At 38.8% G+C, this 20884-nt stretch overlaps 1 protein-coding gene across 1 annotated transcript; it reads right to left on the bottom strand.

Moving 5' to 3' along the window:
• Positions 1-1812: 1812 nt before the first annotated feature.
• LOC141757974 (very long chain fatty acid elongase 6-like) lies at positions 1813-19610 on the bottom strand. The gene is made up of 4 exons (XM_074618963.1): positions 19284-19610; positions 14568-14699; positions 10854-11005; positions 1813-8930 (listed from the first exon to the last, which is right to left on the bottom strand). Exons 1-4 carry the CDS (start codon positions 19382-19384, stop codon positions 8500-8502), a joined length of 816 nt encoding a protein of 271 aa, XP_074475064.1. The 5' UTR covers positions 19385-19610; the 3' UTR covers positions 1813-8499.
• Between the last annotated feature and the right edge of the window lie 1274 nt (positions 19611-20884).

Here is a 20884-nt window from a genome sequence, read left to right as displayed (position 1 = left end):
GAAAACATGATGCAGTGCCATATAGGCTGCCCTACATGCTAGAAGAAAAGACAAATTCTGCTACACACATTTCTTTTGTTTTGTTTTTTTTTGGATGTGGACTTCTCTCTAATCATTGCTTTTTTTTTCTTATAAAATATTGATTCATTTTTGCTTATATATATTTTTTTAAATAAAATCTTAAACTGTGAACTATCAGTAACTCCAGCTGTCAGATAAATACAGTGGAGTAAAAATACAATATTACCCTCTGAATGAAGTAGAAAGTAGTATAATATATATAATATATTTCCCCACAGTACCTGAAAGCATCTTCACATGTCCCTGTGAGGGGATCCTTAATACATCCATAGGGGATCCCTACAGCTGCTTCCAGTTAACCTCTGTTGGTTTAGTGTTTCACTGAAGCTGCTGCAGGTCAACAGCTGTCAGAGGAAACATCTGGCTTCTGCCACAGGAGGGCGCTGCAGGCTGTGAATGAAAACACCTGGAGGAGGCTCACCTGCTCAGGATGCATCTTTTACTTTACTTTATTTTGCTGTAATTTTTAAAATAAGACTTTATTAATCCCCAGAGAGGAAGTTCAGGCAGGATAAAAACATATAAACAGAAAAGTAAACATTAAATAAGAATAAATATCTGGCACTGTCGTTACATAATCTCGTTGTTTTTACATATCTCCTACTTTTTTAAATGTATTTAAGTATTTTATTGTATTGTATTGTATTGTATCGTAATGTGTTGTACTGTATTTCTTGCCAACATTGTATTGATTAGGCTACTAATTTGTAATAATCTGCCCAAGGACTGCAGATGAAAATATATTCTAAAAATTAATTCTCTAGCTTATTCTGTCCCATTTACAGGTGGAAACTGAAATATAAAAATAAAAAAAATAATTTAAAAAATAAAAAAATAAAAAAATAAAATAAGAGGAATTAGTATAAGAATATATATTTTCTTTTTTACAGTTAAATACCACAAAATGCCCAAAAAAACCTACCATAATACATATTTAGTTAGTTACTATAATTTACATAACATTATTGGTTAAAAATTGAGCTCTCTAGCTAACTCTGGCCCATTTACAGGTGAGAAACTGAAATGTTGTTTAATGTGCACTGTCCCTGGTAAATAAATTAAAAATAAATAAATAAAGAGGAATTAGTATAAGAATATATATATTTTCTTTACAGTTAAATACCACAAAATGCCCCATGCACTGTCCCTGGTAAATAAAAAATAAATGAATAAATAAATTAATTCATTAATTACAAATAATTAAATAGATTCTAGAATAGGTTCTCTGGGTATCCACGAGTCTCCCCTTTACAGACATGCCCACTTTATGATAATCACATGCATATTCTTTATGCTAAATGCAGTACCTGTGAGGGTTTCTGGACAATATCTGTCATTGTTTTGTGTTGTTAATTGATTTCCAATAATAAATATATACATACATTTGCATAAAGCAGCATATTTGTCCACTCCCATGTTGATAAGAGGATTAAATACTTGACAAATCTCCCTTTAAGGTACATTTTGAACAGATAAAAAAATATGCGATTAACTATTTTAATCGATTGACAGCCGTAGTTCAAACATAGTTTTCATTAACATTTTACTCTTAAATGATAATTTTTGGAGTGTTATTGTGAGATTAATTGTAAATCAGTAACTTTTCTTCGAACATCTTCTATGACAGAAGAAAAGAGAGGTGCAGATAGTTTAGATTATAAAAGCAAATGCTAATTATTTATCTTGCTTTTACGACTTGAATTGCCCCGTCTGAAACAATGAACTGAGACCTTTTTAAAACCATTATTGTCATTTATTTATTGTAACAACATTTCAACATCAAAAGCCCTTGAACTGTTTTTTTATTCTCCTTCGGTTGCAGTCGACAGTTTTAGACAAACCGTAACCTGTAAAGTACAGACCGACACGCTCACGTTGATCCATGACAGAGAAACAATAACAGAAGCATCGTTTGGCACACGAATAATTACCCAAAATTATTTCAAGTTTTAAAAAAAGGTTCTGAGCAGGAATCATTACTGACGTTACAAAACACTTCAGACGGTCTTCTTTACATGCTGCTTTACAGTAAAAACTACAGGTTTAGTAGTAGTGAGAAGTGCTGAAACACTTCAGGCTACACCGGCAACATGTTGGTGTAAAGATAATTCACATAGTGGAGAAGTCCAAACTTTATTATCCTGTTATCCAGCTGCATCGTCAAAGCTGTTATTCAACTCTCTGCCCGGAATAATTAAATATTTGCAGGTTAATTCTGCAGATTTAACGTTGGCAAACATTTAATTTCTCCAAGCAAACATCTGTGAAATCATGTAGAGCTGCAACGATTAATCAATTAATTGCTATTTTGATAATCGATTAGAGTCATTTTTCACGGAATAGAGGACGTCATCTTGAGCTTTGGGAAACACTGATGGACATTTTTCACCATTTTATAGCTCAAACAACTAATCGATTAAATCGAGAAAATAATTAAGAGATTAATCAACAATGAAAATACTCGTCATTTGCAGCCCTACAATCATGGAAACACCTTTAAAGAGCAAACACGCTGCTGAATAACAGGTAAAATATTGACCTCATATCCCTTTTTAAAGCCGCTCTAGCAGCATGTAGACGTCAGCTCCTCCTCAACAGACAGACAGTAATAGTGGTTAAACATGACGGCAGAACAACTTCATATGTTCAAGTCAAAATCCCTCTTCGATGTACATTTGTAAGCTGCTATGACACACATACTGGTTTTTACCTACAAGGACATGGAGACATGGTTGCATCGTCAAAGGTTCAACTTTCTGCCCCGGAATAATAAAATATTTGCAGATTTTAAACGTTGAGCTGCAACGATTAATCGATCAGTTGTCAACTGTTTTGATAATTGGTTTGAGTCATTTTTTAAGAAAATAAAAGTCTAAATTCTCTGATTAAATGTGAATATTTTCTGATTTCTTTACTCCTCTATGACCGTAAACTGAATATCTTTGAGTTGTTGACAAAACAAGACATTTGAGGACGTCATCTTTTGGCTTTTTTCACCATTTTCTGTCATTTTATAGACCAGACAACTAATCGATTAATCCTAAAATCATGGAAACACCTTTGAAGATCCAACGCGCTGCTCAATAACAGGTGAAATATGGACTTTTCTCTTAATGTTTGTGTACAGTAGAGACCGAATCAGCCAGTCTTCATGTCCCTTTTTAAACGCTCTAGCTGCATGTAGACGTCAGCTCCTCCACAACAGACAGACAGTAATAGTGGTTAAACATGACGGCAGAACAACTTCATATGTTCAAGTCAAAATCCCTCCTCGATGTACATTTGTAAGCTGCTACGACACACAGACTGGTTTTTACCTACAAGGACATAAAACACAAGAAAAAGGACGGCATGAAATTACTCTAATTAAAACAAGTATTAACGGTTTGAAGAGCCTTCATCTCTTCACATTTAAGAGGCAGAAACGGTGTCATGATGAATGAAGAAACATGACATTCGGATGGAAAGAGGAACAAACTGCACATCCTAACAGAAACACTCTACCAGGTGCACTTCAGATCCGCCGGAGAGTGTTATATATTATGAAAATAAATAGATTCTTATTATTTACAATGGACACATCAGCTTGTTTGGTCCTCTTAGCAGCACAAATGATCACAGCAGCCACGCTATTATTTTTTTTTTTTTTACAGCCCACATTTTTAAAGTATAATTTAAATCTAATTATAGTTGAGTAAATCACGCGCTGCACCTCCGGGGGATCTACAGGATGTCGGGTCGGGGGGATTCAAATAATCTGGATGGCAGCACACAAGGGAAGAACGGGACAAACACTATGTACACGTAGCAAAGGGTGAGCATGATTACATTAAAGGGGCAGATGTGTGATGTTGTGGTTGCGTAAAGACCGTTCACACCTCAGGCGTTAATCTTAAAATCAGTGGTTTCCAAACGGAGATCGATATGAGGGTTTACACGAGGATTAAAGGGATGAGACGCAAAGATTTCCTGTTTCATAAAATCAAGTTCTCTAATTTTATTCCCAGTGAAACACTGGATACTTTCACCTCTTTGGGGCCTCAAAAATCTGGTCTACTTTCTGGTTGAACTGCTTACAGTTTCCTCTCAGGTTATGCAATCTCAGCAGACTTTGCCTTGTAGCTTTGGGGACGTGGAGACAAAGTCAACGTCAGATTTTCACAGGTTTCTTTGTGTTGATCAACAGATTTATCTCTAGAAAAAGGTGAAAACTACCGTTGCAAAGTTACTCTTTAACTTTGTGTGTCTTCATGTTCTTTTTTATATTATCCCTATTATCTTAAAGTCTGTTTCAATTAAAGGAATACCAAAATTATCATTTTTATATCACTTATTCACCCTCCGTGTGTTACCTTGAATTCTTGAAGAAAACTTAGTTTTTCTCTCACGCCTCCACGGTGAACGGAGATTTAAAAATGGAGTAAAGTCTTGATGAATTGTAGTAAATGGGATCCAGGTTTAACAACTATATCAGAACTTGTGTTTACAAACTCTCCCACAACTCGTGCAGTGTAATCAAAGTCTCATTCACCCGGTCATATGCTCAGTAAACACATGCATCTTCACTAAAACCTCACTATTTAAACACTTCCGCATAAACAGTCTCACGCTACTCATTCGTGCAAGTGTTTTAAATAGTGAGGTTTTAGCGGAGACGCATGTGTTTGTGAAGTAGTGAGCATACGACTGGATAAATGAGACTTTGATTATACTGCATGAGTTGTGTGAGAGTTTGTAAACGGATGTTTTGATCTAGTTTTGCTGTTGTTAAACAGCAGCAGCTGAGTGTGAAGCGGTCGGGATGAGAGTCAGTATGTCTAAGTCTGAGGCCATGATGGTTCTCAGTGGATTGCGCCCTCCGGGTGGGGAGTGAGTCTTTGCCCCAAGCGAGGGAGTTCAAGTATCTCGGGGTCTTGTTCACCAGTGAGGGTAAAATGGAGCGGGAGATGAACAGGCAGTTCGGTGTGGCGTCTGCAGTTACGCGGGCGCCGTACCGGACCGTTGTGGTGAAGATTTACCAGTCCATCTACGTTCCATCCTTCACCTACGGTCATGAACTTTGGGTAGTGACCGAAAGAATGAGATCGCGGATACAAGCGGCCGAAATGAGCTTCCTCCGTAGGGTGGCTGGGCTCAGCCTTAGAGATGATAGGGTGAGGAGCTCAGACATCCGGACGGAGCTCGGAGTAGAGACGCTGCTCCTTCACGTCAAAAGGAGGTGGCTGAGGTGGTTCAACATCTGATCAGGACGCCTCCTGGACGCCTCCCTTTGGAGGTTTTCCGGATAAGCGGAAGAAAAAGGACGGATGGATGGATGGATGTTGTTAAACGCGGCCCCCATTTATTTAAATTCATCAAGACCTTTCTCCGTTTTTTGATTCTCCATTCACCGTGGAGGCATGAGAGAAAAAGGTTTCTTCAGGAACTCAAGGTAACACAGGGTGAGTAATTGATATACAAACGGTCATTTTGGGGGTGAAGTATTCCTTTAAAGTGCTATAAACTAAATCACAGACTACTCTCTGATGTTTGATGATGACTGAGACGTGACTGCAGGGGACGGTTTACAGATAAATTAGATAAATAATCCTGCGTAAGGAGGTCGGAGAACACAAACAGTGAAACTACTAAGCCTCTTTTCTTTCCACTGTCTTGTAAAGCAAACAGAAGTGCTTGTAGTACTAGCACAGTAGATGCAGACAGGTGATTTAGGGTGTGTCTATATTTGTAGAGGGAGTGGAAGTCAGGCTTGAGTGCTCTGGGTTTCACAACAACTGAGATTTGAAGAGCAGATCCACGCTGACATCCTGTTTTCTACATTTGGCTGCTGGTTTATGTGGCCGTCACCACCAACTAAAACTCTCCTCATCATGCAGACGGGGCTTTGTACGGTATAAGTTCTCAGGTGAGATGAAGAAGGCAGAATGTGGACAGAGGGGACAGAGGGGACAGGAGGACTTTAGCATTAAACAACACATTACACAACATACTTCCTGGAAGTCATCTGCTCTGGGACGGCTGTCAGCTGAGGAATGTGTTCAGATCTTATCATCTGACAAAGTGCTTGTGTTGTGAGAAAGCAGACGTGTTCTACTGATCACCAGCGTTCCTCTTTTTTAAAACAACGAGTGTGTGTGTGTTAGCAGCTTACCGTCGCCAAACACACAAGCTTAAGACCTTCAGACGAGCTTCAGAGCTACATGTTTAAATCTTTCATTTAGTGCATTGTGAAGTCTTCATTCCCTTTTGGTAATCCTAAACTCACTATTCTGGAGGTCACACTTGTGCTAGGGCTAAAACAGACACTATTTTAAAGGAATAGTTCAACATTTTCTGCTTCCTGTGTGAGAGTTAAATACAAGCTCTGGAGTCTGGTTAGCTTAGCTTAGCATAAAGACTGGAAGCGGAGGGAAACAGCTAGCGTGGCTCCTGCAAGAACTTCTTAAGCTCTGTGCCAGAACTATTGACATCCTGACGTCTTGTTGTTGCCGCGTTTGGTACCACTGTCTCTGCACAGACATCAACATCTCTGCATCGACTGGATCTGGCAACCTGCACTGCTAAGAACAGTGTTAACTAGATTGCAGTTACTAATCAAAATGTTTGTGATTACATCTGAATAAAAAGCTTTTATGTCGGCCTTCATCTCCGCTGGTTCTCTGATGACGGTTTGGTGTGTGGACCTTTATACTGCCTGCTTTAACTTAATGTTTTTAGGACTTTTCAGCTTTATTGCCCAGATTAAAACATTAGTTAGAAAAGTAATAAGTTACATTAGTTATTACTAGGGCTGTCAATCGATTCAAATATTAAATTTGTATCTGTTGAAAATGTACCTTAAAGGGAGATTTGTCAAGTATTTAATACTCTTATCAACATGGGAGTGGACAAATATGCTGCTTTATGCAAATGTATGTATATATTTATTACTGGAAATCAATTAACACAAATCAATGACAGATATTGTCTGTGATGATCATAAAGTGGGCATGTCTGTAAAGGGGAGACTCGTGGGTACCCAGAGAACCCATTTACATTCACATATCTGGAGGTCAGAGGTCAAGGGACCGATTGTGTTAAAGAAATTAGTGGCATTAAAATGCGTTATTATTACGTTAACTTTGACAGCCCTACTTATTACATTTCAAAAGCAACCTTCACAACTAGAGCGACAATAATTAATCGATAAGTTGTCAACTATTAAATTATTCGCCAACTATTTTAATAATCAGTTTGAGTAAATTATTTTATTTACAGGTCAAATATTTAAGATCTTTTAGAGGGTGTTGTTGGTGTTTTTTTCACTTTAGAATAAAACTTGTGAGGTGTTTCCCTCTGCTTCCACACTTTATGCTAAGCTAAGCTGAATACATCCTGACTCCAGCTCAATACTTAAAGCAGTGATATCAACACGTAGTCGGAGGACGGACGCTACAAACTGAAAGTGAAAGTGTCTGCTCCGTACGGACGGAGTCTCAGGATTTGGAGTCAAAGCCAAAAACACAAGAGAACTGAACTCTCACTAGTAATATGCACTATCACGGCTAAGTGCAATAATATATCCTGCTGGAATTGTGCAATATTGTTTATCTATGCTGCTACCAGTTTATGTATTATACATGCTGAGTTGTTGGGTCGATCTATTTTATCTTTTTATCTTTCTTTTATTCTTTTTTTGCACCACTGAGAGGAGTTTCTCCAGAGTTTCGTTGTACAGCTGTGCAATGACAATAAAAGGCATTCATTCATCATTTAAAAGTGCCTATTCGTCAATACTTCGGATTTGAACCCAGCGCTAATAAGAGAATCATAACGTTAATGAGGCAGTCGGCGTGAGGAGGACGGAGCGTTCACAGCACGGTGTGCGAGCTGGAAACCTGTCGCCTCAACGTTAAAGATCAGAGTAAGTGCTCTACAGATATTAGGCGTCACCAAAGTTCCTCACCGTGACATCCCTACTCTCAGAGAGAAAGCAAATAAGTGCTAAATATGTTGAACAGTTCCTTTAAAATCTAAAATCCATACTTCTTTTTCTACTTCAGAGCTTTTCCGTGTACATCAAGGATGATCATTTTGTCATTACAACATACAAACATCTGTTAACCACCTCTGACAAACATGTGGCTGTTTTTTTTTTGATACTGGCCAAGAGTCTAAGTCACAGAGGCAATAATATAAACGAGGTGAGAACTATGTTAGTGGTATTCCTCCATCTCCATACTGTGCTCCTGTCTGAGTCTGAGCAGGCCTCCTCCTTCCTACCGCTCTAAATCCACGGATGTATAACTGCGTCGAGCTACGGATGCCTATAAAAAGTCAAGTGAGAATGTCGTTAAAAAGAGGAGGACCTGGTTGTGACTCACACATTCACGGCATCTCACGGTCGGTCGTTTCTACTTATGGCACACTTCGACAGCACTACTCTGCCTTGGACCCTTTGTCGCCAGAGGAGCCTCTGAGGTAGGTGTTGTAGAAGAACGAGGCAAAGAGGACCAAGTAGCTGAGGTACATGAGAGAGCCCCACGCGATGTTGTCCATCTGGGACGGGCAGCGCACCTCGTGCATCCAGCGGTACACCAGGCCCAGGACGGCCAGGCCCATCACCATCTGCAGGATCTGGGAGGCCGTGATGATCATGGCGCAGGGACGGGGAACCCGCAGGCCGGCCGCCCGCGCCGCGTAGTACGTGTACATGAGAGAGTGGACCACGTAGTTCATGGTCATGAACCAGCCGCCGCCCGCCACCTGGTCCTTGTAGGAGTACCAGGAGTAGAGCAGCACGGTGATGTGGTGGTACCAGTGCAGGAAGATGAGGCGCTGCTTCCGGAGGACGATGAACACCGTGTCACCTGGGAGAGGAGAGGAAATCATCACAAGGTCACAAGGCAATCCATTCAAATATTTAATCGTGATTAATCACACATTTTTTATCTGTTCAAAATGTACCTTAAAGGGAGATTTGTGAAGTATTTAATACTCTTATCAACATGGGAGTGGGCAAATATGCTGCTTTATGTAAATGTATGTATATATTTATTATTGGAAATCAATTAACAACACAAATCAATTACAGATATTGTCCAGAAACCCTCACAGGTACTGCATTTAACATAAAACAATATGCTCAAATATTATATCAAATATTAATAATACTCAAAAGCAGCATTACACACAGATACTGAGATGTTACTGATTAAAACGGGGCTAGATTAGGTTAGAAAATTACTGTTTTTTTAATGTCTTAGTTGGTTTAACAGATTTTAAATTACTATATTATAATGTCAAACAGATCCTAATTACATGTTGACATGGAGACATTTAAAAGGTGTTGAAACAGTAGTTATATGTAACTTAGAGGTCTGAAAAACTTTTACTTTTCAACAATATTTAGCCTATATATATTACTTAAGTGCTAATTGGGAGTTTGAGATGATTACTTTTACTTGTACAAGTTGTCACAAGGCATGTCACTTTAATTACTTATCCCAAATTTGAAATAGGATATACTTTATTGTCTACTTTTTGCATACCAAAGGCAGACATTTGTTTTGCGCAAAATCTGCTATTAAAAAGGGTGCATTAAAACACAATATATCACATCCAGACAGGACACATTAAAACAGATTTACATAAATACAAAATAGAAGCTACATTAAAAGGAGCACCAGGTCCTCGATGGTGAGGACTGAATAGAGGTTAAATAAATAGATATAAAGTGCTGACGTAGCAAGCTGGCTTCAAATACTGCCTGTCCTTACAGATCAAGATATTTTATGGCAGCAGGGACAAATTGTTTGTTTTATAGATGTTTTTCTTTGCTCACGGGACTCTGAACTTTTGCCCTGAAAAATTATTTACTGACACAAAGATTAGATTTCCTGCCGCAGAGGGAGCAGCATGATGTGATGTTGAAGGACTTTAACCTTGAGTGACCATTCCTCTCCTCCTCGGAGCACTTAAACTTTCCAGTAAATTTATCAAGCAAACAATCATCTTAAGAGCTGCTCACTAATCTCGCCTCTTGGTGCTCGCAGACCTGAGTGCTGGGAAATGGAGGAAGATGCTGAGGTGGCGAGAAAATCCCATTAGCGGATAAATGATACAGGCAGTGTTTCCTCAGCTGCAGACAGGAAGAGTCTTCATCCTCCTATTGGTCGGGCCGTTAGTTTACTACAGAATATATACTGTTTAAGACCTGTATATAGGTTATCTGTGCATATAAGCCTTATAAAGCAGAGATAAAGGATCATTCAGGTTTATGCAAACACAGCAAGATCACAACAACAAAGTGTGAATGGGCAAGAAAGCACTCAGATCTGGTTGTAAACAAGCCAACAGTATCTAAAGCTCTTCTTCTGGAGATAAAACTGAATGTGAGTGCAGAAGAAATGTTGGTCCTTGTTGCACAGGAAAACTGTGTTTGCAAAAACTACAGTAAATACAGTCGGTCAAAGCTGAAGCTGGAAGTCAGTCCGTAAACTGTGATGGATGTTTGTCTGAACACGTGACTGCTGCTGTGTTCTTGCCTTCGTACGTCTGACCCATTCCTGTGAACGTGATATCCCACTCCCATGTTGATAAGAGTATTAAATACTTGACACATCTCCCTTTAAGGTTCATTTTGAACAGATAAAAGATGTGCGATTCATTTGCGATTAAATATTTGAATCGATTGAGAGCCCTTCGTGCTATATGAGTAAACTGACTTGACTTGACTAAAACAAGCAGGAGAAGGACATAATCAGAGAGAGAGAGGTTAGAGGAAGTCTTACCCAGCTCGGGGGCTTTGCTAAGAACGAAGGCGTAGGCCCAGAACTTGCTGACGGGGGCGCTGTAGAAACTGATGTCACACACCGACTGTCTGAAGCCGCTGTTTGTGAGGACGTGCATCATGTACAGTCCAGTCCTCAGAGCTCCTATTATGCTGCAGAGTGAACCCACAACAAACACAGAAACAAAGACATCAGTAAACAGTTCAAATACCAGCAGATTTTCAGATGAATGACCCTTAAAAATGTGAGATCAGTCTTCATATCAGTGTGAATATGTGTACAGCATTGCACTAAAGGTTATGTGTAAGCTCTTGTTCCTCTGTACACACTTTGTATACACTTTTCTGCATTTAAATCAATCAAACAGGGAGATCAGAGCCAGTCGTACATGCTAATTAACAGCCATTCATACTACATATTATACACATAATAGAGGCTAAGATGAAGCACACTACAGTATCATTCGTATTGGCATCTGCAAACAGTTTGTGTTATTCAATACAGTCCTTTTATCACCCTTGAATAACTGGGATGGTCTCAGTCTGGAGTCCTGATGTGTGAAAGTGTTGAATACAAAACATCCGATTTCAAAGGTCAAGACACTTCCTAAGTCACCGTGTTTACAACCCAGGGTATTGTTTCTCATAAAAACATCAGTGAACCAGAGAGTTTAATCCTCATGTCCACTGTTCAGCTCCGCTGCAGCCGTAAAGACTCCTCATTACTCATCCATGTAATGTCAATAAAACCCTCTAAGAGCCCTGCCATCGTAGTACAGTATAATCATACATTGATCCACAGACTGCAGGAAGGAATTCAGCTGCCCAGCAATATTAAAACACAAAAAACAAGCAGTGATAAACTGTATATACTGCTATAACTGTACAATCTCGTTTGGTATTTAGTTATTGTCAACAAGTCCCATGAAAAGACACAAACCAACAATGTGTTAGTCCGTCTGTAAATACGTTCTGACTTCCTTACCCTGCCTGTGGCTCTAAAGCCAACTGGTTTCAACAGAAGACGTAAATATTAAACAGCTGGTCGCTGTAGTTTAGTGAGTATTTGTGGCAGCAGGACGGTGTTTTGGGATTGAGTCAGAATGAACTACAGTGTGTGTGTTCATGATAATGAAGGAACATGTCAACCAGTGACACAGTGAGGGGCCCCGCCTCCAACGCTGTATCCAGTTCTCTTTATACATACATGGTTTAACTTCCTAACAAAAAACAGTATGCAAACAGTAATAAAGGAGTGGATGTTGAAGTACATGGGATTTGTTGTTTACCGCGGTATTGAATTGGTATCAAGAATCGTGGAAGTTCACTGGTATTGGTATTAGGGATGAGTTATGATTTTCGATTTTTCGAATAGTCGTTATTTATAATATATTTGTATTTATTATATTTATCAGCTGTGTGTCTGCCCGGCGTAACTTTAGAAAGTGTCAAACAGTGTGTGTGTTTGTGCTACGTTAGCAGCTCTAGCATTGCCGGAGGCTTCGTGCTCGCCGCCGCACACGCAGTCTGCGTAGCTCTAGCGAGTTTCCAACAGACCGTGTGTGTGTGTTGGCGGTGAGTGTGAGGTTGTTAGTGGCGTTCTAGCTATGATCGTAGGTGTAGCAGTGTGTGTAGTTTATTTGTCGGTGTATAAATGCTACGAAACTACAACTCCTCCGCTCCGCTCAAGCGAGCCGGAGACCGGAGCCGACTTCCTGTATCCTGCAACTCCACCTCTGCCTCTTAAGGTGGGCTGTTAAGGTGGACCAGCTTTTCTCCTTAAAGTGACGAGCCGCTCCTCTGAGCCGCCGCTCAGCTTTTGAATTAATTATTAACATTTCTTTTAACCGTCTTAACCGATAGCGTTAATCAGTTAAAATGCTTAATGACGGTTAATTATTGACATCCTTACATGGGATTCATTGACGATAAGAAAATCATAGAATATCACCATCCTTCCAACAGCTAGAAATTCCAAAGTCATGTTGTCATGTCCTGTATGCAAACAGCTGAGGGGTTGAGAGGGCAGGTTGCGTCCAGATTAAGATTAGATGGAGGGCTCAACACACCACAGATCCAGCGGTGATGGAGCTCTGTGATCAGGACGACAGCCCGCCTGCTGCCACCTGCCAAGTGAGTCACAACCTCTGCAAACGTCCCTGGCCGCGATCGCACCATGTTTGGTTTTAGCATCGTAACACTTTCAGTTACATATGGTAGTAGCAGATGCTTTAAATATGACTTTTCATATGGTGATTTGATTTCAAGATAAACATCACATAAATTACATAACTCTCCAGGGTATTACTATAATCTAGGTTCTCTCATCTAATGAGAGAAAATACATCGTGGCCATCTAATTCACTACGTAAACTCAGCTCAATGCCGTTGTTCTACTCTGTAACATTCATATAACACACACTGAGTGTTGACAAAGGATAGCGGTGTTATCTTGTGAGGTGTTGAAGATCAGCTTCTGGCCTTTCCTTTGAGTACAACAGCTTTAAATCCAGCGAGGAATGTGTTGGTGACAGATGTGTTATCGAACTGGTTTCCACATTTTCAGTCGTCAACATGTTTCCCTGCACTCTTCCAGCTCTGGTGGCCTCGTGCAGGTAAAAATAGTGATGATCTAATCATCCTGTTTACCCAGAAAGTCGGAGAATTCACACTCAAATTAGTCATCTTTTGTGAACAGTGAATCAGAGGAGAAAACAACCGACAGCAGGAGTACAAGAGCATGGATCGCTGGGGAAAATATAGTAAACACCAAATATTAATATTGAGATAACACACTGTAAAATGAGAGTAATTAACTGTTACAGCTTCAGCTTTTGTCCATCACTAGAACTTGAATAACCTGCTTAGAGCAGAAGACAATAACAACTGCAGCATGTGGACACTCCTGTCCACATGCTGCAGTTTAGTATACTGTAAGGGCTGTTGTTATCTGGATTGTTCCACACAATCCTTACATCCACTGAAGGGAAATCTTAATGCTACAGTACACAAAGATATTTTAGACAACAGCGTGCGTCCAACTTTGAGGCAACAGTTTGGTGTAGTTTGTTTAAAAAATCATAGACAGATTGATCAATAATGGAAATGATTTGCAGTCTGCAGTGTGTTACGGAAGTGTAAAGGTCTAACAGAAGAAGATAGTGTAACAATCTGAAGGCCAGAATATCATTTTATTTCTCTAAAGATAAGATAGATTTATTTATCTTGAGGGAAATTGTTGTGCAAGCAGTTGGAGTACAAAGTAGGAGAGAGTCCAAATATATACATATATATTTGGACTCTCTCCTACTTTGTACTCCAACTGCTTGCACAACAATTTCCCTCAAGATAAATAAATCTATCTTATCTTTAGAGAAATAAAATGATATTCTGGCCTTCAGATTGTTACACTATCTTCTTCTGTTAGACCTTTACACTTCCGTAACACACTGCAGACTGCAAATCATTTCCATTATTGATCAATCTGTCTATGATTTTTTAAATGAATCATTTAGCTTATAAAATGTCCAATTAACAACATTCATCCAGAGACAATTCAGCAATTCAAAACCCCAAAAAGACTCAAGATAAATTATATAAAAACGGTCCTCTCAAATCCTCACATTTGAGAGGACTTTTTCTTGATAAATTACTTATTCCACTTAATCAATCAAGCATTAAATTTACTCTCATTTCAGTCCTGACTGTGACTCACCTGAAGATGGCCAGGCTGAGTGACCACAGCACTAACGGGCGTCGCAGGTTCAGCTTCGGCCGTTCCCTCATGAAGTGCTGACCGCCGAACACGAACGCAGCATACAGGCCACAGAACATGAACCCAATGCTCCTGTGGACGAGAAAACACACCGTATTAATACATTAATCAGCTTTAATCAGCTTTACTGAGAAGACTCTATTAACTGGGGAATCGAGAGGTGTTTCTGTTGTTTCGCCCAGCCTCATTAAACACCTGCATGCAATAAGAGCACCACAAACTAGATCCTTCAAAATCATCATAAGGTTGAATCTAAACAGACAGTCTGCACCGATCAGTCCTGGTTCTGGTTCTCTCTTGCCTCCCTTCCCTCCAGCAGCGTGGTGTCGGTGTTGGCTCCCAGCAGAGCAGCGAGGCAAAGCTCTACTCCTGGCTGGAGGAGGAACCACTGCAGCTGGACGTGGAGCTCTCCACCTCCCGTCGAAGGCAGCAGCGAAGCCGGATCTGGATCTGGGTCTGCCGGAGGCCCCGTTGGAGTCTGAGCTGAAGGAGTTTCTGCATGATTTTGTCTAGATTTGCGCGGAATCCGACCCGGTGGTACCGATGTCAAGCATTACGAATAACTATGTAGAAATAGCCAATCTTCTCTCTGATGGTCTTGTTTACTTATGTAGGTCATATAGAGGCATCAGTATTAAATTGAGACTGTTTCATAACCAGTTAAAAGTTCCTCACAGTAACTTTAACATAAAAAAGTAGCCAAAAAGATAGTATTTTCAGATACAACAGAGCAGAAAACGGCGGAGGGTCCACGTGGATACGACCTGCAACCTCATATTTTAAATCCAAAGTGGAAAACACTATTTAGAAATTTTCCAAAGTAAAAGTCCCTAGAAGTGTATGATTGAACGTTTTCCCATGGTCTAGTGTTAAAAAAGCTTACAAAGATCTCAATAAATCGTAATATCAAATCGCAATACATATCGAATCGGCACCCAAGTATCGTGACAGTATTGAATCGGGAGATAGGTGTATTTTACAATCCGTATTGAACTGAATTATCTGAAATAACCTCCTCTAAATGTACTTTGAACTCTTATCAGTTTACAAAAAGAGGAAGAAGACTTCCTCTGACAAACATCGATGCTAAACCCTAAATCAACTCAGTCAGACCCTGAACTACTAGATGATTATACAGACGTAGTGCTGTTACGTAAGAGCATTACACAATTAGGGTGAACGGACCAGACAACTGCAAATAAAAACAAATATGACATGATCTGACTGTCCGGGCCATGAGTCAAGTAAACACATGACGGTATGTACATAATGTTATTTTAAACTATGAATTAAAAAATGTCAGTTTTATAAACCCATCCTTCATCCTATCCTCATTTATAATCACAGCGGAGGATTAACAGAGATTAGTTGTTGACACACTGACCATTTAGACTGCCAGCTCTGAGTGATGAGGCAATTTTAACCGGGCGCTGCTCCGCCTGGCTTATCAACAACCAGCGATATTATTTCAATTAACGGTCTGCGGGAGAAAATGACGACCGGGCAGAAAAGGTCAACTCCCGAGCTCAGAATGCTAAATGGTGGAGAAGTAGATTATGTGTGCACCGTGACGCTGCTGCAGGAAAAAGAACAGCCATACCTGGTATTTGTGTTTTTTTAATCCAGACTCTGTGCATGCATTACATCTGTGAGGCTGTGCGTGAGTCTGAGGTGGTTTGGGAATAGACCAGATGACTAATCCAGATGGGCACAATACATATTACGCCGAGTAGATGCTGCTTGACCCAGTTAATGCTACAGGGGCTTCCGATAGCCGTTATCAGTCCATCCATGTTGGATGCAGAAAAACCTGCATGATACCAAAGCCCTCAAGGATGCCCAAGTCGGGTAAACTAGGGCTGCAACTTCAGGACATCTCTGACTACATACATGCTGAAAATCAAACATTTTTACTGTATTAATTTAGATATTTTCCAAAGTAAAAGTCCCTCAATTTTTTCCCATGGTCTAGTGTTAACAAAAATCGCAATAAATCGTAATATCGAATTGCAATACATATCGAATCGGCACCCAAGTATCGTGAAATCCTCAGGATCTCAGAGGGTTAACAATGATTTACTACATCCTGCAGAAAGAGCTTTAATTGATCCATGAAGCTGCTGTGTGGAAGTATAACTGTGTGCCTTCACAGCAAAGTTACATGGCGACCCAGCAGGAGGAACGCTGAAGCAGGTTCAAGCATTACACAAAGCTTCCCAGCTGTTATTATGATTCACATACTACTAGCTAAAAGGTGTGTACACCTTCCATGCTGTGTGCACAGTGTGGAGCTCCAGGCCGGTGTGTAGTGGAGGGATTGGGGTTGTGTGTGCTGCATGTTATGGGGCTTCATGTGACAGCTTACTGTCACAGAAACACAGATGTATTCAGTCGTGCACAACCTCATAGAAGTTAGGCTAAAAAATGTGGTCTTACTAGGTTTCCCTGTTGCTGGGTGAGGGATCACTCCCCCTGCACAACATATGTTATAGGACAATGCAAGTGTTTCTGCAAGCAGTCAACAGTTTTACTGTGTACCAATCCTCAGCAGGATTTGGAAAAACTAGTCCATGCATTTATCTTCAGCCGACTTGACTAGTGTAACGGCGTCTTTAATGGTCTTCCTAAAAAGTCGATCAGACAGCTGCAGCTGATTCAGACCACTGCTGCTGCTAGAGTCCTCACTAAGACCAAGAAAGTGGATCATAGCAGTCCAGTTCTGAGGTCTCTACACTAACGATCTACACTGTCTCTCAGAGAATTGATTTCAAAACACTCCTGCTGGTTTACAAAGCACTAAATGGTTCAGGGCCTGATCTTCTGCTGTGTTCTGAACCATCCGGGCCTCTCAGGTCATCTGGATCAGGTCTGCTTAGTGTCCCCAGAGTCACAACTAAACATGCAGAAGCAGTGTTCAGTTTTTATGCACCACATGTGTGGAACAAGCTCCCAGAAACCTGCAGGACCAACTCCAACTCTGAGTTCTTCTAAATCAAAGCTTAAAACATTCCTGTTTGCTGCTGCTGCCCTTTTATTAAACCAGATAATGATCTTATATACTGCACTAGAGCTTCTGCACTTGTGTGTTATATTCTATTTTAGCTTCTATCCTAGCTTTTATTTTTATTTTCTAATCTTTAATGTTTTTATGTTTTTATAACGGTTTTAATTATGTCCTAATGTTCTTTTGCACTTTGTCGCAATGTTCTTGAATGTTTATGTAAAGCACTTTGAATTGTTGCTGAAATGTGCTCTACAAATAAAGCTGCCTTGCCTTGTGTGTGTATGTTTCAGAGACAACATATTTTTGGTGCATATAAAGTAGACAGAACAATATCTTTTCTTTCATGCATGCAAATAGCTGTTAATGAAATAAAATGAAGTTTTAATGCAGACCCGGTGTGACCTATGGGAGCACGGATGAAGTCATGTCTTGCATCCTCAAGGACGTTTGAATTAAAGCAGGTAAAATGGGATTCACCAGTTTCTTAAGCAGGTTCAAGCATTACACAAAGCTTCCCTGCTGTTATTATTATTCAGTTACTACTAGCTAAAAGGTGTGTACACCTTCCATGCTGTGTGCACAGTGTGGAGCTCCAGGCCGGTGTGTAGTGGAGGGAATGGGGATATGTGCTGAGCTTTATGGGGCTTCATTTGACAGCTTACCGTCACAGAAACACAGCTGTATTTAGTTTCAGTTGTGCACAACCTCATGAAAGTTAGGCTAAAAAAATGTGGTCTTACTAGGTTTCCCTGTTGCTGGGTGACGGATCACTCCCTCTGTACAACATATGTTAAATGATAATGAAAGTGTTTCTGCAAGCAATCAACAGTTTTACTGTGTGTATGTTTCAGTGACAATATATTTTTGGTGCATATAAAGTAGACATATTTTTCAAGTATACAAACAGCTGTTAATGAAATAAAATGCAGAGCAGGTCTGACCAGGTGTGACCAGGTCCAGAACTGACCAGGTGTGACCTGCTCTGACCTGCAGGTGTGACCAGGTCTGACCTGCAGGTGTGACCTATGGGAGCAGGGATGAAGTCATGGCTTGCATCCTCAAGGACGTTTGAATTAAAGCGGGTAAAATGCAGTTTCTTAAGCTAACTTTAGCTCATTATTGTCTGTTTTAGCCTCAAATGCGACACATTAATGTACTAAATAATACAGTAAAGGAGGGATATATATATACATATGTATATAGTATATTTATATATAATATATATATATATATATATACACATTATATATATATATATATGATATATATATGATATATCATATATATATATAAATAATGTGTATATATAATATATATATATAATATTATATATCATATATATGATATATTATATTATATATATATAAATATGTATATATATATTATATATATAATATACATATTATACATAATATGTATATTATATATTATATATAATATACATATTATATATACATATTATATATGATATACATATTATATATAATATATAATATAAGTCAGTGGGTCTGCATGGCTTGCAGCCTCTGACAGGACATGAGGTCTGAGTCCTCCTCCCACCAGACTGTACAGGAGGAGGAGGAGGACCAAACCGGCATTATTTAATCATATTATTATCATTTCTGTAAGGTAATATTCTCCTGTATACATACCAGTTCTCCTGCATCCATTCCAGGGCTCGTTTTTCGTCGAACCTTTGCTCGAAGTCGTACTCAGCCAGCGCGGGATTCAGCTCGGTCGCGTTCATCTTCATCTTGTTATTCAGCTTTTCTTCCGCTAACAGCAGCCGGAGGTTCTGGAGGATTCTGGTTAAATGTGACCGAACCGAACCGGCCTGCTGACGGAGAACAGTCCGACTGCTGCTCCTTTATCTGATCCAGCTGATATTAGCTGGATTATCTCGGTTGTTGGTCGTTGGGAGGAGGAGGAGGAGGAGGAGGATGAAGCTGCACCAGATGTACTTCCCTCTCACTCTCCTCACAAGGTAGCTAAAACAACACGATGCTGTTCCGGTACGGACTTTCAAAATAAAAACGCGTCGAAGCTATGACGCAGCAAACGAGTGAGCCTTTGTTTTTAGTACCCTTATGCTTCTGGTTCATTTTTGCATTTATTAATTATTTAATAGATTATTTTTGCATTTATTTTATTATTTTTGCATTTGTTTTTTTATTTTATCAATTCTTCAATGGCTAAATGTATTTTTAATATTAGTTTTGCATAATATTATTTGTGCTTATTATTTATTTATTTAATTATTTTTGCATTTATTTTTTATTTTATCAATTCTTTAATGGCTAAATGTATTTTTAATATTATTTTTGCTTATTATTATTTTTGCTTATTATTTAATTATTTTTACATTTATTTTTTTATTTTATCAATCAATTAATGGCAAATTTATTTTTAATATCTATTTTTGCTATATTTAATGACATATTTATTTATTCATCAAATAATGTACTTAATAATTAATTAAGAATATATAATATAAAAAATAACATTTATTATTTTATATAATACTATTATATTATATTATTTTTGTATATTAAACACAAGGGGAAATAAATAATGGAATTCATACAAAGATGAATAAATAAAGAAGCAAATTAAAACAGTATTTTCAATTTATGTCACATTTTATCAATTAATTAATGTCTACATTTATTTTTAATAATATTTTTGCTACATTTAATGACATATTTAATAATTTATTGAGTCATTTATTAATTTATTTTCTATTTTGGCAGGTTCCATTCTCCATAAATCAGGTGTTTGTGTTCAAAAGGGATGAATGTGGAAAGGAGAAGTGATAAATCAGTCACAATATCATCTGTACATGAGAACCATTCTGTTCATAGAAAGATAACCTGTATTTTGTATTTGGTATTTGGGATTGTCTGTAAATGTCAATTTGATGGCCTTTTTGAGGTCACATGTGATCATTTGGTCATATACAGATTTATCCAAATGCTTTACCAAGAGAGCTATAAAATAATCTTGGAATATGCTAAAAAATGATGCTGAACAATTAGCAATTAATTAATAATTGACAGAAAATTAATCAAACACCAATTTGGTAATTGATTTGTGCAATAAATGCACTTCTCTAATGCTTGTTTATCTATGCCATTTTGGGGTTTTTTAGAGACACAACAAGCTCTTTGAAGACATCAATATTTCTAACATTTTATTGATTAAAGGACTAATAAATACCAATAAATGAATCAATAAATTATTGTCCTAACTTTTA

Source organism: Sebastes fasciatus, chromosome 20, assembly GCF_043250625.1.
Source record: "Sebastes fasciatus isolate fSebFas1 chromosome 20, fSebFas1.pri, whole genome shotgun sequence".
Lineage (NCBI taxonomy): Eukaryota > Metazoa > Chordata > Actinopteri > Perciformes > Sebastidae > Sebastes > Sebastes fasciatus.
Note: the sequence above shows the minus strand (reverse complement) of the source record. Positions and strands in the feature narration are given on the sequence as shown.

What these genes read in the sequence shown, in the direction of transcription:
- LOC141757974 (XM_074618963.1), bottom strand. Translation starts at nt 19,384, where the DNA reads ATGAAGATGAACGCGACCGAGCTGAATCCCGCGCTGGCTGAGTACGAC. An exon ending in CTCAGCCTGGCCATCTTCAG is followed by an intron (nt 11,006 to 14,567) that starts GTGAGTCACAGT and finishes TTCACTCTGCAG; the next exon opens with CATAATAGGAGCTCTGAGGA. An exon ending in TAGCAAAGCCCCCGAGCTGG is followed by an intron (nt 8,931 to 10,853) that starts GTAAGACTTCCT and finishes CTCCTCTCCCAG; the next exon opens with GTGACACGGTGTTCATCGTC.